Genomic DNA, 15,483 nt, shown 5'->3' on the forward strand with positions numbered 1-15,483 from the left:
AGATGCCCCCCAATCACACAGCCAACAGCAATTTAAATGACTTCTTTATAGTCAAATAAATCCAAAAGTAAAACGATAAGTATTCCTTCAAACTCAGTTTCATGGCAAAACCCCCAAAAAGATACTGAACGTACAATGGGGATGAATGACTGCGTTCCGTATGTTTGGAGGTCCCTGATATAAACGTCTGCGAGCGTCTCCGGGGGGTCGCAAAGCACCCCGGGGGCAGGGAGGGCGACTCTGCCGAGGTGGCAAGGGCCCCACTTTCAGGGCTCTGTACGCCTTCCAGGCGGGGGAACCCGTTATCAGATCCACAGAAGCCAGGGTTCCAGGGGCCCGCCCCAAACGTGTCCGAGGCAAGTCCCTCCCGGCCTTTGACCGGCTTCGGCGGAGCGCAGTTTTCGGGGGAGGCCTCCTGCTTGCCTCTGCGCAGTGCTCTGCCGGCGGTGCCGGGCGCCGGGCCACGATGATTCCCTCTGCCGGGAACAAGTGCACCGAGACCGCGGCCGGCCGCCCGCCCGCTACTGCTACAGGAGGAAGAACCTGTTCCCGCAGACCGAGCCCCGTCCCGTCCCCGCCCGGCCGGGTACCGGTCCTGACAGCCGGGCTCCGGCCCCCACGTCCTGGGGGCGTGGCCCCGCCGCCCCTCCCCCACAGGCCCCGCCCCTCGGCGGCCCCGTTCGCAGACGCCGCGGCGCGCTCCTCTGACGCGCGGCGCCTTCCTCTGACGTCAGGTGCCGCCCCGGCCCCGCCCCGCGCGCGCCCTCCGCAGCTAGAGCGGCTTCGCCTGCGGCGGCGGCGGTCGCGGCAGCCGGCCGTGCGGACGGCGGCCCGCTGTCAGTCCGCGCCCGTCCCGGACCGGCGGGCGATGGTGCGGCGGAGCGCGCGGACGCGGGCGGCGCGGCGGCGGGCATGAGGGAGGATGGAAGGGCAGGACGAGGTGTCGGCGCGGGAACAGCACTTCCACAGCCAAGTGCGGGAGAGCACGGTGAGCCGGCCCCCGCCCCTGCGGCCGCGCCCCCGCCGCCCCCGCCCCGCGCCCGCCGCGCCCTCGGCCACGCCCCCGCCCTCCTGCCCCGCCCCCCGCCGCGCCCGGCGCCCCCGGCCCCGGTGCTGGCCGCCTGCTGCCCCGCGCCCCCCGCGCCCGAGCTCCGGTGGGCGCCGCGCCGCGCAGCCCCTGCGCGGGCCCCTCGGCGCCCTTCTCGGAGCGGGGGCTGCGCGCCGGCCCGGCCCGGCCGCGGGCCGCAGCCCCGCTCTCCGGCTCCGCTCCGTTGGCTCAGAGCCCCGCGGCTTTGGGTGGGAGCCCGGCGGGGCAGGCGGCGGCGCCGGGGCTCCGGTTCCGCGCCTGCTGCTCCGCCGCGGACGTCGGCCGCGGCGAGCTCTCGTCCTGCGCCGCCGCTCGGTGCGCTCGCGTCCGTGTCTCCGTGCCTGCTCCGCGGGGCCGCTTTGCGTGTTCACGCCCCGCCTCTGCTGGCGGCTCCCGCGTTCGGCCGCGAGCCTCGAAGCGCGTGAAGAGTTGTGCTGTGGGGTCGCCTCCCTTGTGTCCCTCCGGTCCCGGAGGGTGAGAGTCGCCTCGCGCGGTCGGAGCTCGGATCGAGAGCGCTGTGAGCGCTGTGGTCGCGCGGCCGTGGCGCAGCGCCCTCTCCGCCGACGCGCGCTTCGGTCCAGCGCGTCCTGGCGCAGCGCCCTCTCCGCCGACGCGCGCTTCGGCGGTTCCCGGGCTCTGTCCTGCGGCTCGTGTGCGCGTCTCCGGCGCGGGGCTGCGCCCCGGAGTGGGACGGCTTGGCCGCCGCTTCCCGGGGGCTTGTGCCGGCGTGCGCTCCCACAGCTCTGCGTGCGGGGCCTGCTGGCTGCTGCTCCTTACCCACGCTCAGCGTGTCCCCTTAATCCAAGCCGTTGTAGTCAGCGTCTCACGTTCACTGCGCGGAAGTTGTGTTTGCACTTCCCTGGGGATTGATGAACCTGAGTACCTCTTCATCTGTTGTCATTCGCAGCTCTTGGGAAGCATCTCCAGGTCTTTCCCCCATTTTTAAACTCGTCCTTTAATCTCTTAAATACTGATTTCCAAGTGTTCTTTATGTTTTCCGAATATGATACTTTGGTCGGATTATGTATTGCAATTTTTTTTTTCCATTTTGTGGATGCTTTAACACTCAGTGATCTATCTCCTGATGAGAAATTCTTAATTTTCATATAGTCCGCTTTAACAGGAATTGTTTTATGGTCAGTACTTTGTGTCTTGTTTAAGAAATCGTTGCCTACTCCGAGATTATGAAGATATTCTCTGTGTTTTCTTTAAATGCTTTATTGATCTACTCTACCCATTCAGATCTGCAGTTCATCTGGAACTTATTTTTTGTGTATGTTTTGTGGTAGGAGTCTTTTTTTTTCCCCCCACCTGGATGTCCAGTCGCTTTAGCACCATTTATGACGTTTGTCATGACTTAGGTAATTATAATTGTGCGGTTTAATTTTGTAATCCAAGCTGTTCCATTGATCTGTTTGTTTTTGGCTTTACTTTTTAATTAGATACTCTGTCATTTGGATTGAGAGAAGGACTCATAGTAGCCAGGAGCTTTATTACCTTTGCTACTCTGAAAACAACTTAGTTTTGGCACTGATTTTAAAGTTCCTTAGTTCTGCCCCTTGTCACCCCAACTTCCTCTGAACCAGCGCCTCTGGGTGGTAAATGTACTCCACCCTCTACAGAAGCTGTGCAGAAGTGAACAAGCTCATTGGGTTTCCCGTCTTCAGCATTCTTTTCTCAGATTATTCATACTTAGAGTGAGCATAGATAGTTGAGTTTTCTCTAGGACATGTTGCCAGTTCTCTTATTTAACTCTTTTTTGGTTTTGGCATGTAATACTGTAAGTTTTACCTTTCTTTCTGATACAATATACATAGCATGTGATTAACATTTTTAAGTGTACAATTCAGTGGCGTTAAGTACATTCAGTCTCGTGCAACCATCACCACTGCACATCTCTAGAACTTTGCTGTCATTCCAAACTGAAACTGTCCCCATGAGTCATTAACTTACCATTTCTTTCTTCTTCCAGCTCTTGGTAACCACCATTCTACTTCTGTCTCTGTGAATCTGATACAAGTGGAATCATACAGTATTTGTCCTCTCATGTCTGGCTTATTTCAGTCAGCATAAGGCTTTCAAGTTTCATGCATCTCATAGCATGTGTCAGAATTTTTTTCCTTTTTTAAAATTGGATGATATTCACTTGTATGGACATAACGGTATTTTGTTTACCCATTCGTTCATCTCTGGACATTTGGATTATTTCTTGGCCTTTGTAAATAGTGCTGCTATGAACATGGGTATACAAGTATAAATACCTCTTCGAGACCCTGCTTTCAGTTCTTTTAGGTATGTGCATACCAAGAAGTGGAATTGTGGGATCACATAAAAAAAAAAATTCTGTGTTTAATTTTTTTGGGAAAAATGGCTGTTTGCTGCAGTGCCTGTACCATTCCACAGTCCCACCAGCAGCGCTCCAGGATTCCAGTTTTTCCACTAACACGTGTTGTTTTAAAATATGATTGTTATCCCAGTGGGTGTGCAGTGGTATCTCATTGTGGCTTTTATCTGCATTTCCCTGACGGTTAGTGATGTTGAGCACTATTTTATGTTCTTCCTGGCCATTTGTATATCTTCTTTGGAGAAATATCTATTTGAATCCTTTGCCCGTTTTGAATTGGGTTGTTTTAGTTGTTGACTTTCAGGAGTTCTTTATATATTCTGGATATTAATCCCTTATTAACTATGAAATTTGCAGATATTTTCTCCCATTCTGTGGGTTGCCTTTTTACTCTATTGATAATGTTCTTTGATGCACAAAAGTTGTTAATTTTGATGAAGTTCATTTTATATATTTTTTTTCTTTTTTTGCCTGTGTTTTTGGTGTTTTGTTAAAGAAGTCATCACCGAATCTAATGTCATGAAGATTTCCACCCATGTTTTCTTCTTAGACTTTTAACTCTTACATTTGGGGTCTTTGATCCGTTTTGAGTTAATTTTTGTGTATTGTGTAGTGTTTAACTTATAAATACTCATGTAATAATCCTGTTTTGTCTTTAGTATTATGAATATCTCAGAGTTCTCTTGTCAATTATTTCAATGATGACGTAGCTAAAATCTATTAACCAGGTGGCAGTGATCTATTTTCTTTCTTCCTGTTGCTGGCTTTTTTTTTTTTCCTTTTTCTTTTGAACTTCAGGTGCACAGAATTGGATTAATTATAATCCTTGGTTCATACACAGATTTTTCATTGGTTCATGTGTGACCTGCTTTTGATTAACCGATTTTTAAATAGTATGCAAACATGAACTGTTACCCAGGATACTAAACCACTGACTGGAGCTTATTAAATATCCAGCAGGAGAACTGAAATATGGACAGTAATTTATATGTTCCTGTTCTTTATACCTGCCATAGTTGCACAGCATCACTTGTCTTTTGGTCCATCTGTTCTTCTTTAAGTAGGCTCCACACCTAGCATGGAGCCCAATGGGGGCTTGAACTCGCAACCGTGAGATCAAAACCTGAGCTGAGATCAAGAGCTGGTCGCTTAACTGACTGAGCCTCCCAGGCACCCCAGTACTCTATTCTTTGAGTGCATTTACTTAGATGGTACCTTCCAAATGGTTTTCTTATGTTGCCACTTTCACTGATATAGCTGCTACTTTAAAATGGTCACAGATTAATACGTAACAGTACCAAAATATCCTCAGAATCCCTTCACTAAATTAATAATAACATTTATTGAGTGCTTACTAGGTATCTCATTTGAGTTTCACAACAAGCATATGAAGTAGGTATTTCGCAGCATGTAGCCAAGGTGGCATAGTCAGCGTGTGATGGAACGAGAGTTTGAATCCAGGCAGGCTGATTTCATGGCCTGTACTATATTTACAGCCCTATAAAGCTTAAACCTCCACCATAACAGGGTTATGTGGGATCCAACTAGGTTGGTTACATAAAATGCTTGTTGTCAGGCTAATGAAAGGACCAAGGAGAACTTAACGAAACTAGCGGGCAGGGAATTTTGGGGTCTAGCTGCACAATTTAAATTCTTCCTTATTCTGGCTATGGTTTAAGCTCCCTAACTTGGCTGTAGTATTTTTGGTGCAGTTCTGGGGTTCACTAGGACTTCTACAACAGTGGAGATTTTAGGACCCTCTAATTTACTTGGCTTCCTTTTGGCCACATAGAGTGGGGATATAATGGAGATGCCAGGAATCATGCTCTCTTTACTGCTTCCCTAGGTGAGTTTACCTGCCTTTTTCTACCAGGGTCTTGCCTTCATCTCCATGGCTCACTCCATGTACTGCAGATAAAAACTTTAGCCCTTCCCTCTTGAGAATAGAGGTTGGGCAGAAGATGGGAGCCAGTCATCAGTCTTGTATCTAAATTTGAAATGCAGTTGTCTGGAGGTCTGTAATTTTTTTCTGAGCTTTGTCACTGCTCTCCAGCCAAACACCACCAGGAATATACCTGTAGTTGGACAAGTTGCGTTGATTGCATGTTGCAGTAAGGGAAAATGCACACCATTGGGAATTGTGGGGTGTTTCAATAAGAGAGCATTTGAAAGGAACTTTTAAAAATAGGATTTGGGCTTGTGCGGGGTGATTTGGAAAGAGTTTAAAGAAATGGGGCTTTGATTTGTATTGGATGCTGTTAGGAAGCAGAGATAATTCTATGATTGAGTATCTTAATCTTATATAGAAGGAAAGAAGACTGGGTGGGGTGAAGTTAGAACTTATTGGTAAAGAAGCAAGTCATTCATGTAAGCCATGGTGGGGAGATACTTAGTCATTTTTATGATTTGGATGGTATTCATGTTTTTTGCTTTGTTCAGGCATGATTACAGAGTGATGTTGTTTATTCTTTGTCCATTATGGTCACAGAGTGCCCTTCTCTGATGTTGATGTTCTCTGAAGAAGTTGTTTATTTTCAAGGGGAGAATCATCAGGACCTAGCTGTGAGTGCCTCACTCTGAGCTGCTGGCCAGTTTGTAGCAACAACAAGGCCTAGCTGATAGTAGCAGGCCAGCTTCCAGATGTCAGGGGCTGCTTTTCTCTTTCTCAGTGTGTTCCATAAAGTCTTATAGTGGAATGGCGTAGTAGGTACAAATCCAATAGCTGACATAGATTGATTTTATGACATAGGTGAGCAAAAAGGAATGGGATAGAGGCATAGGGGATTCTTTGTATTTGATTTCGCTAAACTGGGTTAAATGAACTTCTGGTAGGTGGTACAGTAGCCCATAAAGATGTTCATGTGGTAGTCTCTGGAACCTGTATGTTATCATACATGGCAGAAGGGCTTAGCAGATGTGATTGTGTTAAGGGAGAGATTGTCCTAGATTATCTGGGTGAATGCAGTGTAATCACAAGGGTCCTTATAAGAGGGAGGTGGGAGAGTCAGAGTCAGAGAAGGAGATGTGACAACAAGCGGAGGGTAGAGTGAAGCACTTTGAAGGTAAGGAAAGTGAATAGCCTCTAGAAGCTGGAAAAGTCAAGAAAATGGATTCTCCCTAGAGTCCACATCACAGAAGGAACTATTCTTGCTGACATCTTGATTTTAACCCAGTGATACCCATGTTGGATTTGTGACCTTTAGAACTATGAGGTGATAAATTTGTGTTAAGTGCTAAGTTGTGGGAATTGGTTACAGCAGCCACTCAGAAACCTTCATCAGGAGGCTTTGACCGTCACTGCTCTCCTTGTGAGTATACCGTACTTCTCTCTAGTTTTGTACTTGGGGTTGAAGGAGACTGAGGCATTTTTAATTGCATGTAAGATTTTTTTTTTTTTTCTTTTTATTCTTTCCATCTTAAGTGATAGTTGGAAGTACATTTCCTGAGAGGTATAGGCATCCAAAGAATGCCATATCATTTCAGGACGATTTCTAGTATTAGTTTTCCTTTTGTTTCCAAGCTAATTTTATGCAGTAGGATAGAATATATATTCTCTGAGAGCTGTATGCTTTTGTTTTATTCTGCACTGTATTTGTAGAAGGTAATTGTAGATATTTACTCATGGTGATATGGTTTTGAAGATTATATGCAAATATAGTATTATAGGTTAATTTTCTGAAAACCTTGGTGGTAAGATAATTCAAAGAACTTAAGACATTATAAGAAAAAACACACATGAGGCGATAAAGTTCAGAATTTATCTTTGAAAGCCCTTGTAAATGTTTTAACACTTAAGATGAAACAGTTCAGAAAGGGTACACAATAAAGACAATAAATTCTAATTTTACACTGTTAATATCTGTTATCTGTTGTGTGTTAGAATTTTCAGAATCCCCTTCCCTAGAATTTCAGTGGGATCCTTGTGATGCATTTTGGATTGTTTTGAATAATATGCATTATGAGAAGTATTTCCTTCTGTCTGTTCTTTCATCCAGATGTCTTTCTGATTTTTGGCTCAGAGTTGTTGCCTCCTGGGACCCAACTCCTATCATTCCACTGGCACAGAAGAAGTTGTGTGCTGGAGGTGGGAGATGCTTTGGGTGACTTTTCCCAATCGCTGCGTGTAGAACCCTAGCTCTGTGTCAGAGCACTTGTTATCTTTTATGTTCCTGTTTTTCTACTGCCCCCACAGATGGTAGTGGGATCCCTTCTGCAGCTCGGATTTGCCTTCCCAAGGTGACATTGTAAAAATGATTTCTCTGTCATCCCACTTGACTTATCTTTCCATTGCTGACCCATCTCCACCAGGAGTGACTTGAAATTTGGGGGTGCCAGAAATTTTTGTTTTTTTAAAAAGCTTTGTAGAATTAAATTTGCATGGACTTCAAATTGTGTGAGGGGAACTTGAAGTTGGAGAGGGAATAAAATATCATTTTCTTTTCTTTGTGGGTCTTTTTGTGGCAGGACTCATGATAAAACTTGTAGTGTTTTAGTTGTGTAGGCCATAGATTCTCTAGATAGAATTGTTAAAGTATTCTGATATTTAATTAATACCAGTTTTTCACACGTCTTCGGGGCTTAGGCTTCAGGAACATTCCACATATCCTTTAATAAATTAATTTTTTTTTTTAAGATTTCATTTATTTATTCGACAGAGACACAGCGAGAGAGGGGACACAAGCAGGGGCAGAGGGAGAGGGAGAACCGGACACCCCGCTGAGCAAGGAGCCCGATGTGGGACTCGATCCCAGGACTCTGGGATCATGACCTGAGCTGAAGGCAGACGCTTAACGACTGAGCCACCCAGGCGCCCTAATTTATTTATTATTTTATTTATTTTTATTTTTATTTAAAAAATTTTTTTAAAGATTTTATTTATTTATTTGCGAGAGAGCGAATGAGAGACAGAGAGCACGAGAGGGAGGAGGGTCAGAGGGAGAAGCAGACTCCCCGCTGAGCAGGGAGTCCGATGCGGGACTCGATCCCGGGACTCCAGGATCATGACCTGAGCCGAAGGCAGTCGCTTAACCGAGTGAGCCACCCAGGCGCCCTCGCCCTAATTTTTTTAGAGAGAGAGGGAGAGAGTTGGCGGGGGAGGGGCAGGGGCAGAGGCAGAGGGAGAGAAAGAATCTTAAGCAGGCTCCCAGCACAGAGCCTGATACAGGGCTCGATCTCATGACCCTGATATCACGACCTGACCCAAAACCAAGAGTCAGACGCTTAACCAATTGAGCCACCTAGGTGCCCCCCCCCCCATACTCTTTAAAGTACAGTTTTTGGCCTTTAGAAGTCATTCATCTAACATTATTTTAATTTTCCTCAAATCTATGTATCTTTCAAAGAGCACCATAACTAAATATGGAATTTGACAAAAAGCTGGCCATCTAGGACTGTAAGCAGGATTGTTTCACTAGCATGCTAATTCATGATTCTATAGTGATTCTATGGGATTGATGTATGAGTTTGTTGGTGTTGTATATTTGAATATCAGGTGTATTATTGAGGCCTATACTGTTGTTATTCATAGTGTAATATTTTCTTTCAAAACTCCAAATTTTAACTATTTTATTGAGAGCCTGAGCTTCTCTTTATTGCACAGCAGTGCTGAAAGCTGAACAAAGAGATAGATTTGTTGGGTTTGGATTGGGGCAGTGTAGGTTCCAGTCATATATTTGCTATTTACTAGCTGTGTGATACTGGGCAAATTCCTTAATTTCTTGGATCCTTAATTTTCTTGTCTGTGAAAATGGGAATTATAACACCTACCTTAGGGATGCTTGGGTGGTTCAGTTGGTTAAGCATCTGCTGTTGGCTCAGGTCATGATCCCAGGGTCCTGGGATCGAGTCCCGCATTGGACTCCCTGCTCAGCGGGGAGCCTGCTGCTCCCCCTGCTTGTGTGTTCTCTCTCTGACAAATAAATAAAATCTTTTTTTTTTTTGATTTTTAAAAATTTTACTTTAAAATAAATTCAGTGATAGAAAAATTGCAAAAGTAGCATGGAGAATCCTCATATACTTTTTTTTTATTATGTTATGTTAATCACCGTACATTACATCATTAGCTTTTGATATAGTGTTCCATGACTCATTTTTGCATATAACACCCAGTGCTCCATGCAGTACATGCCCTCTTTAATACCCATCACTAGCTAACCCATCCCCCTGCCCCCCTCCCCTCTAGAACCCTCAGCTTGTTTCTCAGAGTCCATAGTCTCTCATGGTTCGTCTCCCCCTCGGATTCCCCCCCTTCATTTTTCCCTTCCTGCTATCTTCTTTTTTTTTTTTTTAACATATAATGTATTATTTGTTTCAGAGGTACAGGTGATTCAACAGTCTTACACAATTCACAGCGCTCACCATAGCACATACCCTCCCCAATGTCTGTCACCCAGCCACCCCATCCCTCCCACCCCACCACCCACTCCAGCAACCCTCAGTTTGTTTCCTGAGATTAAGAATTCCTCATATCAGTGAGGTCATATGATACATGTCTTTCTCTGATTGACTTATTTCGCTCAGCATAATACCCTCCAGTTCCATCCACGTGGTTGCAAATGGCAAGATTTCATTCCTTTTGATGGCTGCATAATATTCCATTGTATATGTATATACCACATCTTCTTTATCCATTCATCTATTGATGGACATCTTGGCTCTTTCCATAGTTTGGCTGTTGTGGACATTGCCGCTATAAACATCGGGGTGCACATACCCCTTCGGATCCCTCCATTTGTATCTTTGGGGTAAATACCCAGTAGTGCAATTGCTGGGTTATAGGGTAGCTCTATTTTCAACTTTTTGAGGAACCTCCATACTGTTTTCCAGAGTGGCTGCACCAGCTTGCATTCCCACCAACAGTGTAGGAGGGTTCTCCTTTCTCCGCATCCCCGCCAACATCTGTCGTTTCCTGACTTGTTAATTTTAGCCATTCTGACTGGTGTGAGGTGGTATCTCGTTGAGGTTTTGATTTGGATTTCCCTGATGCTGAGTGATGTTGAGCACTTTTTCATGTGTCTGTTGGCCATTTGGATGTCTTCTTTGGAAAAATGTCTGTTCATGTCTTCTGCCCATTTCTTGATTGGATCATTTGTTCTTTGGGTGTTGAGTTAAGTTCTTTATAGATTTTGGATACTAGCCCTTTATCTGATATGTCATTTGCAAATATCTTCTCCCATTCTGTCGGTGGTCTTTTGGTTTTGTTGACTGTTTCCTTTGCTGTGCAGAAGCCTTTTAACTTGATGAAGCCCCGGTAGTTCATTTTTGCCCTTGCTTCCCTTGCCTTTGGCGATGTTTCTAGGAAGAAGTTGCTATGGCTGAGGTCGAAGAGGTTGCTGTCTGTGTTCTCCTTTAGGATTTTGATGGACTCCTGTCTCACATTTAGGTCTTTCAGCCATTTTGAGTCTATTTTTGTGTGTGGTGTAAGGAAATGGTCCAGTTTCATTCTTCTGCATGTGGCTGTCCAATTTTCCCAACACCATTTATTGAAGAGACTGTCTTTTCTCCTTTGGACATTCTTTCCTGCTTTGTCAAAGATTAGTTGACCATAGAGTTGAGGGTCCATTTCTGGGCTCTCTATTCTATTCCATTGATCTATGTGTCTGTTTTTGTGCCAGTACCATACTGTCTTGATGATTACAGCTTTGTAATAGAGCTTGAAGTCTGGAATTGTGATGCCACCAGCTTTGCTTTTCTTTTTCAACATTCCTTTGGCTATTCGCGGTCTTTTCTGGTTCCATACAAATTTTAGGATTATTTGCTCCATTTCTTTGAAAAAGGTTGATGGTATTTTGATAGGGATTGAATTGAATGTGTAGATTGCTCTAGGTAACATTGACATCTTCACAATATTTGTTCTTCCAGTCCATGAGCATGGCACGTTTTTCCATTTCTTTGTGTCTTCCTCAGTTTCTTTCATGAGTATTTTATAGTTTTCTGAGTACAGATTCTTTGCCTCTTTGGTTAGTTTTATTCCTGGGTATCTTATGATTTTGGGTGCAATTGTAAATGGGATCGACTCCTTAATTTCTCTTTCTTCTGTCTTGTTGTTGGTGTATAGGAATGCCACTGATTTCTGTGCATTGATTTTATATCCTGCCACTTTACTGAATTCCTGTATGAGTTCTAGCAGTTTTGGGGTGGAGTCTTTTGGGTTTCCACATAAAGTATACCATCTGCAAAGAGTGAGAGTTTGACTTCTTCTTTGCCGATTTGGATGCCTTTTATTTCTTTTTGTTATCTGATTGCTGTGGCTAAGACTTCTAATACTATGTTGAATAGCAGTGGTGATAGTGGACATCCCTGCTGTGTTCCTGACCTCAGGGGGAAAGCTCTCAGTTTTTCCCCATTGAGAATGATATTTGCTGTGGGTTTTTATAGATGGCTTTTATGATATTGAGGTATGTACCGTCTATGCCTCTACTCTGAAGAGTTTTGATCAAGAAAGGATGCTGTACTTTGTCAAATGCTTTTTCTGCATCTATTGAGAGGATCATATGGTTCTTGTTCTTTCTTTTATTAATGTATTGTATCACATTGATTGATTTGCAGATGTTGAACCATCCTTGCAGCCCAGGGATAAATCCCACTTGGTCGTGGTGAATAATCCTTTTAATGTACTGTTGGATCCTATTGGCTAGTATTTTGGTGAGAATTTTTTTTTTTTTTAAGATTTTATTTATTTATTTGACAGAGAGAGACACAGTGAGAGCAGGATCACAAGCAGGGGGAGAGGGAGAAACAGGCTTCCCGCGGAGCAGGGAGCCTGATGTGGGGCTTGATCCCAGGACCCTGGGATCATGACCTGAGCCGAAGGCAGACGCTTAACAACTGAGCCACCCAGGCGCCCCTTGGTGAGAATTTTTGCATCCATGTTCATCAAGGATATCGGTCTGTAATTCTCCTTTTTGATGGGGTCTTTGTCTGGTTTGGGGATCAAGGTAATGGTGGCCTCATAAAATGAGTTTGGAAGTTTTCCTTCCGTTTCTATTTTTTGGAACAGTTTCAGAAGAATAGGTATTAATTCTTCTTTAAATGTTTGGTAGAATTCCCCTGGGAAGCCATCTGGCCCTGGGCTTTTGTTTTTTGGGAGATTTTTGATGACTGCTTCAATTTCCTTAGTGGTTATAGGTCTATTCAGGTTTTCTTTTTCTTCCTGGTTCAGTTTTGGTAATTTATACATCTCTAGGAATGCATCCATTTCTTCCAGATTATCTAATTTGCTGGCATATAGTTGCTCATAATATGTTCTTAGAGTTGTTTGTATTTCTTTGGTGTTGGTTGTGATCTCTCCTTTTTCATTCATGATTTTATTTATTTGGGTCCTTTCTCTTTTCTTTTTGATAAGTCTGGCCAGGGGTTTATCAATCTTGTTAATTCTGTCAAAGAACCAGCTTCTAGTTTCGTTGATCTGTTCTATTGTTCTTTGGTTTCTATTTCATTGATTTCTGCCCTGATCTTTATTATTTCTCTTCTCCTGCTGGGTTTAGGCTTTATTTGCTGTTCATTCTCCAGCTCCTTTAGGTGTAGGGTTAGGTTGTGTATTTGAGACCTTTCTTGTTTCTTGAGAAAAGCTTGTATTGCTATATACTTTCCTCTTAGGACTGCCTTTGCTGCATCGCTAAGATTGTGAACAGCTATGTTTTCATTTTCATTGGTTTCCATGAATTTTTTTGTATTTTTAAATTTTTTAAATTTTTATTATTATTTTAAAAAGATTTTATTTATTTATTTGTCAGAGACAGAGATAGCGAGAGCAGGAATACAGGCAGCAGGAGTGGGAGAGGGAGAAGCAGGCTTCCCCCCGAGGAGGGAGCCCGACGTGGGACTCGATCCCAGGACCCTGGGATCATGACCTGAGCTGAAGGCAGACGTGTAACGACTGAGCCACCCAAGCGCCCTCCATGAATATTTTTACTTCTTCTTTAATTTCCTGGTTGACCTATTCATTCTTTAGTAGGATGCTCTTTAGCCTCCATGTATTTGAGTTCTTTCTGACTTTCCTCTTGTGATTGAGTTCTAGTTTCAAAGCGTTGTGCTCTGAAAATATGCAGGGAATGATCCCAATCTTTTGGTACCGGTTGAGACCTGATTTGTGACCTAGGATGTGATCTATTCTGGAGAATGTTCCATGGGCACTAGAAGAATGTGTATTCTGTTGCTTTGGGATGGAATGTTCTGAATGTATCTGTGAAGTCCATTTGGTCCAGTGTGTCATTTAAAGTCTTTATTTCCTTGTTGATCTTTTGCTTAGATGATCTGTCCATTTCAGTGAGGGGGGTGTTAAAGTCCCCCACTATTATTGTATTGTTGATGTGTTTCTTTGCTTTTGTTATTAATTGGCTTATATAATTGGCTGCTCCCATGTTAGGGGCATAGATAGTTACAGTTGTTAGATCTTCTTGTTGGATCCCTTTAAGTATGATATAGTGTCCTTGCTCCTCTCTTATTACAGTCTTTGGTTTAAAATCTAATTTGTCTGATATAGGATTGCCACCCCAGCTTTCTTTTGGTGTCCATTAGCATGGTAAATGGTTTTCCACCCCCTCACTTTCAATCTGGGAGTGTCTTTGGGTCCAAAATGAGTCTCCTGCAGACAGCATATCAATGGGTCTTGTTTTTTTATCCAATCTGATAGACTGTGTCTTTTGATTGGGGCATTTAGCCTGTTTACATTCAGGGTAACTATTGAAAGATATGAATTTAGTGCCACTGTATTGCCTGTAAGGTGACTGTTACTGTATATTGTCTGTGTTCCTTTCTGGTCTATGTTACTTTTAGACTCTCTCTTTGCTTAGGGGACCCTTTTCAATATTTCTTGTAGGGCTGGTTTCGTGTTTGCAAATTCCTTTAGTTTTTGTTGTCCTGGAAGCTTTTTATCTCTCCTTCTATCTTCAATGACAGCCTAGCTGGATATAGGATTCTTGGCTGCATATTTTTCTCATTTAGTGCTCTGAATATATCATGCCAATCCTTTCTGGCCTGCCAGGTCTCTGTGGATAGGTCTGTTGCCAATCTAATGTTTCTACCATTGTAGGTTACATATCTCTTCTCCCGAGCTGCTTTCAGAATTTTCTCTGTCTCAGAGACTTTTAAGTTTTACTATTAGATGTCGGAGTGTTGACCTATTTTTATTGATTTTGAGGGGGTTTCTTTGTGCCTCCTGGATTTTGATGCCTGTTTCCTTCCTCAAATTAGGGAAGTTCTCTGCTATAATTTGCTCCAATATACCTTCTGCCCCTCTCTCTCTCCTTCTTCTGGGATCCCAATTATTCTAATATTGTTTCGTCTTGTGGTATCGCTTATCTCTTGAATTCTGCCCTCGTGATCCAGTAGTTTATCTCTCTTTTTCTCAACTTCTTTATTTTCTATCATTTGGTCTTCTATATCACTAATATCACTAATTCTCTCTTCTGCCTCTTTTATCCTAGCAGTTAGAGCCTCCATTTTTGATTGCACCTCATTAATAGCCTTTTTGATTTCGGCTTGGTTAGATTTTAGTTCTTTTATTTCTCCAGAAAGGGTTTCTCTAATACATTCCATACTTTTTTCAAGCCCAGCTAGTATCTTTAAAATCATCATTCTGAACTCTAGTTCCGACATCTTACTAATGTCTGTATTGATTAGGTCCCTGGCAGTTGGTACTGCCTCTTGTTCTTTTTTTTGAAGTGATTTTTTTCCATCTTGTCATTTTCTCCAGAGGAGAATAGATGAATGAGAGAACAAAATGCTAACAGGGTAACAATGACCCCAGAAAAATATACACTAAACAAATGAGAAGAGACCTGAAACCGGGGGGAGAGAAAAAAGAAAAGAAAAAGAAAAAGATAAAAACTAACAAACCAAAGAACAGAATATGATCAAATATGATCAGGCTGGTGCATAGATCAGTGCCACCCACTAGATTTTGGGCGTATTTTGGTCTGTTAGAAGAAAGTGCCTCCCAAAATATTAAAGAAAAACATATATATACAAAAATAAGGGTAAATACAATGAAGGGATGGACTGTGACTGTAAAGGTGAAAATTATAAAAGGAATTGATAAGAAGTTGGTTGA

At 43.6% G+C, this 15,483-nt stretch overlaps 1 protein-coding gene across 2 annotated transcripts in view; it reads left to right on the plus strand.

The window, feature by feature from the left end:
* The first annotated feature begins 757 nt into the window (after nt 1-757).
* LMBR1 (limb development membrane protein 1) overlaps nt 758-15,483 on the plus strand; it is a 161,276-nt gene continuing 146,550 nt past the window's right edge. Inside the window, exon 1 of one of the 2 annotated variants that reach the window (XM_064575663.1) lies at nt 758-988. In XM_064575663.1, the coding sequence (XP_064431733.1) occupies nt 923-988 (66 nt within the window). In that variant the 5' untranslated portion in view covers nt 758-922. The remainder of the gene's footprint in view (nt 989-15,483) is intronic. The other variant, XM_045863970.3, reaches the window with a different exon arrangement.

The sequence above is a fragment of the Mirounga angustirostris genome, unplaced genomic scaffold, assembly GCF_029215605.1.
Source record: "Mirounga angustirostris isolate CCGP_5_RB_7025 unplaced genomic scaffold, mMirAng1.0.hap1 SCAF_12, whole genome shotgun sequence".
In the NCBI taxonomy this organism is placed as follows: Eukaryota; Metazoa; Chordata; class Mammalia; order Carnivora; family Phocidae; genus Mirounga; species Mirounga angustirostris.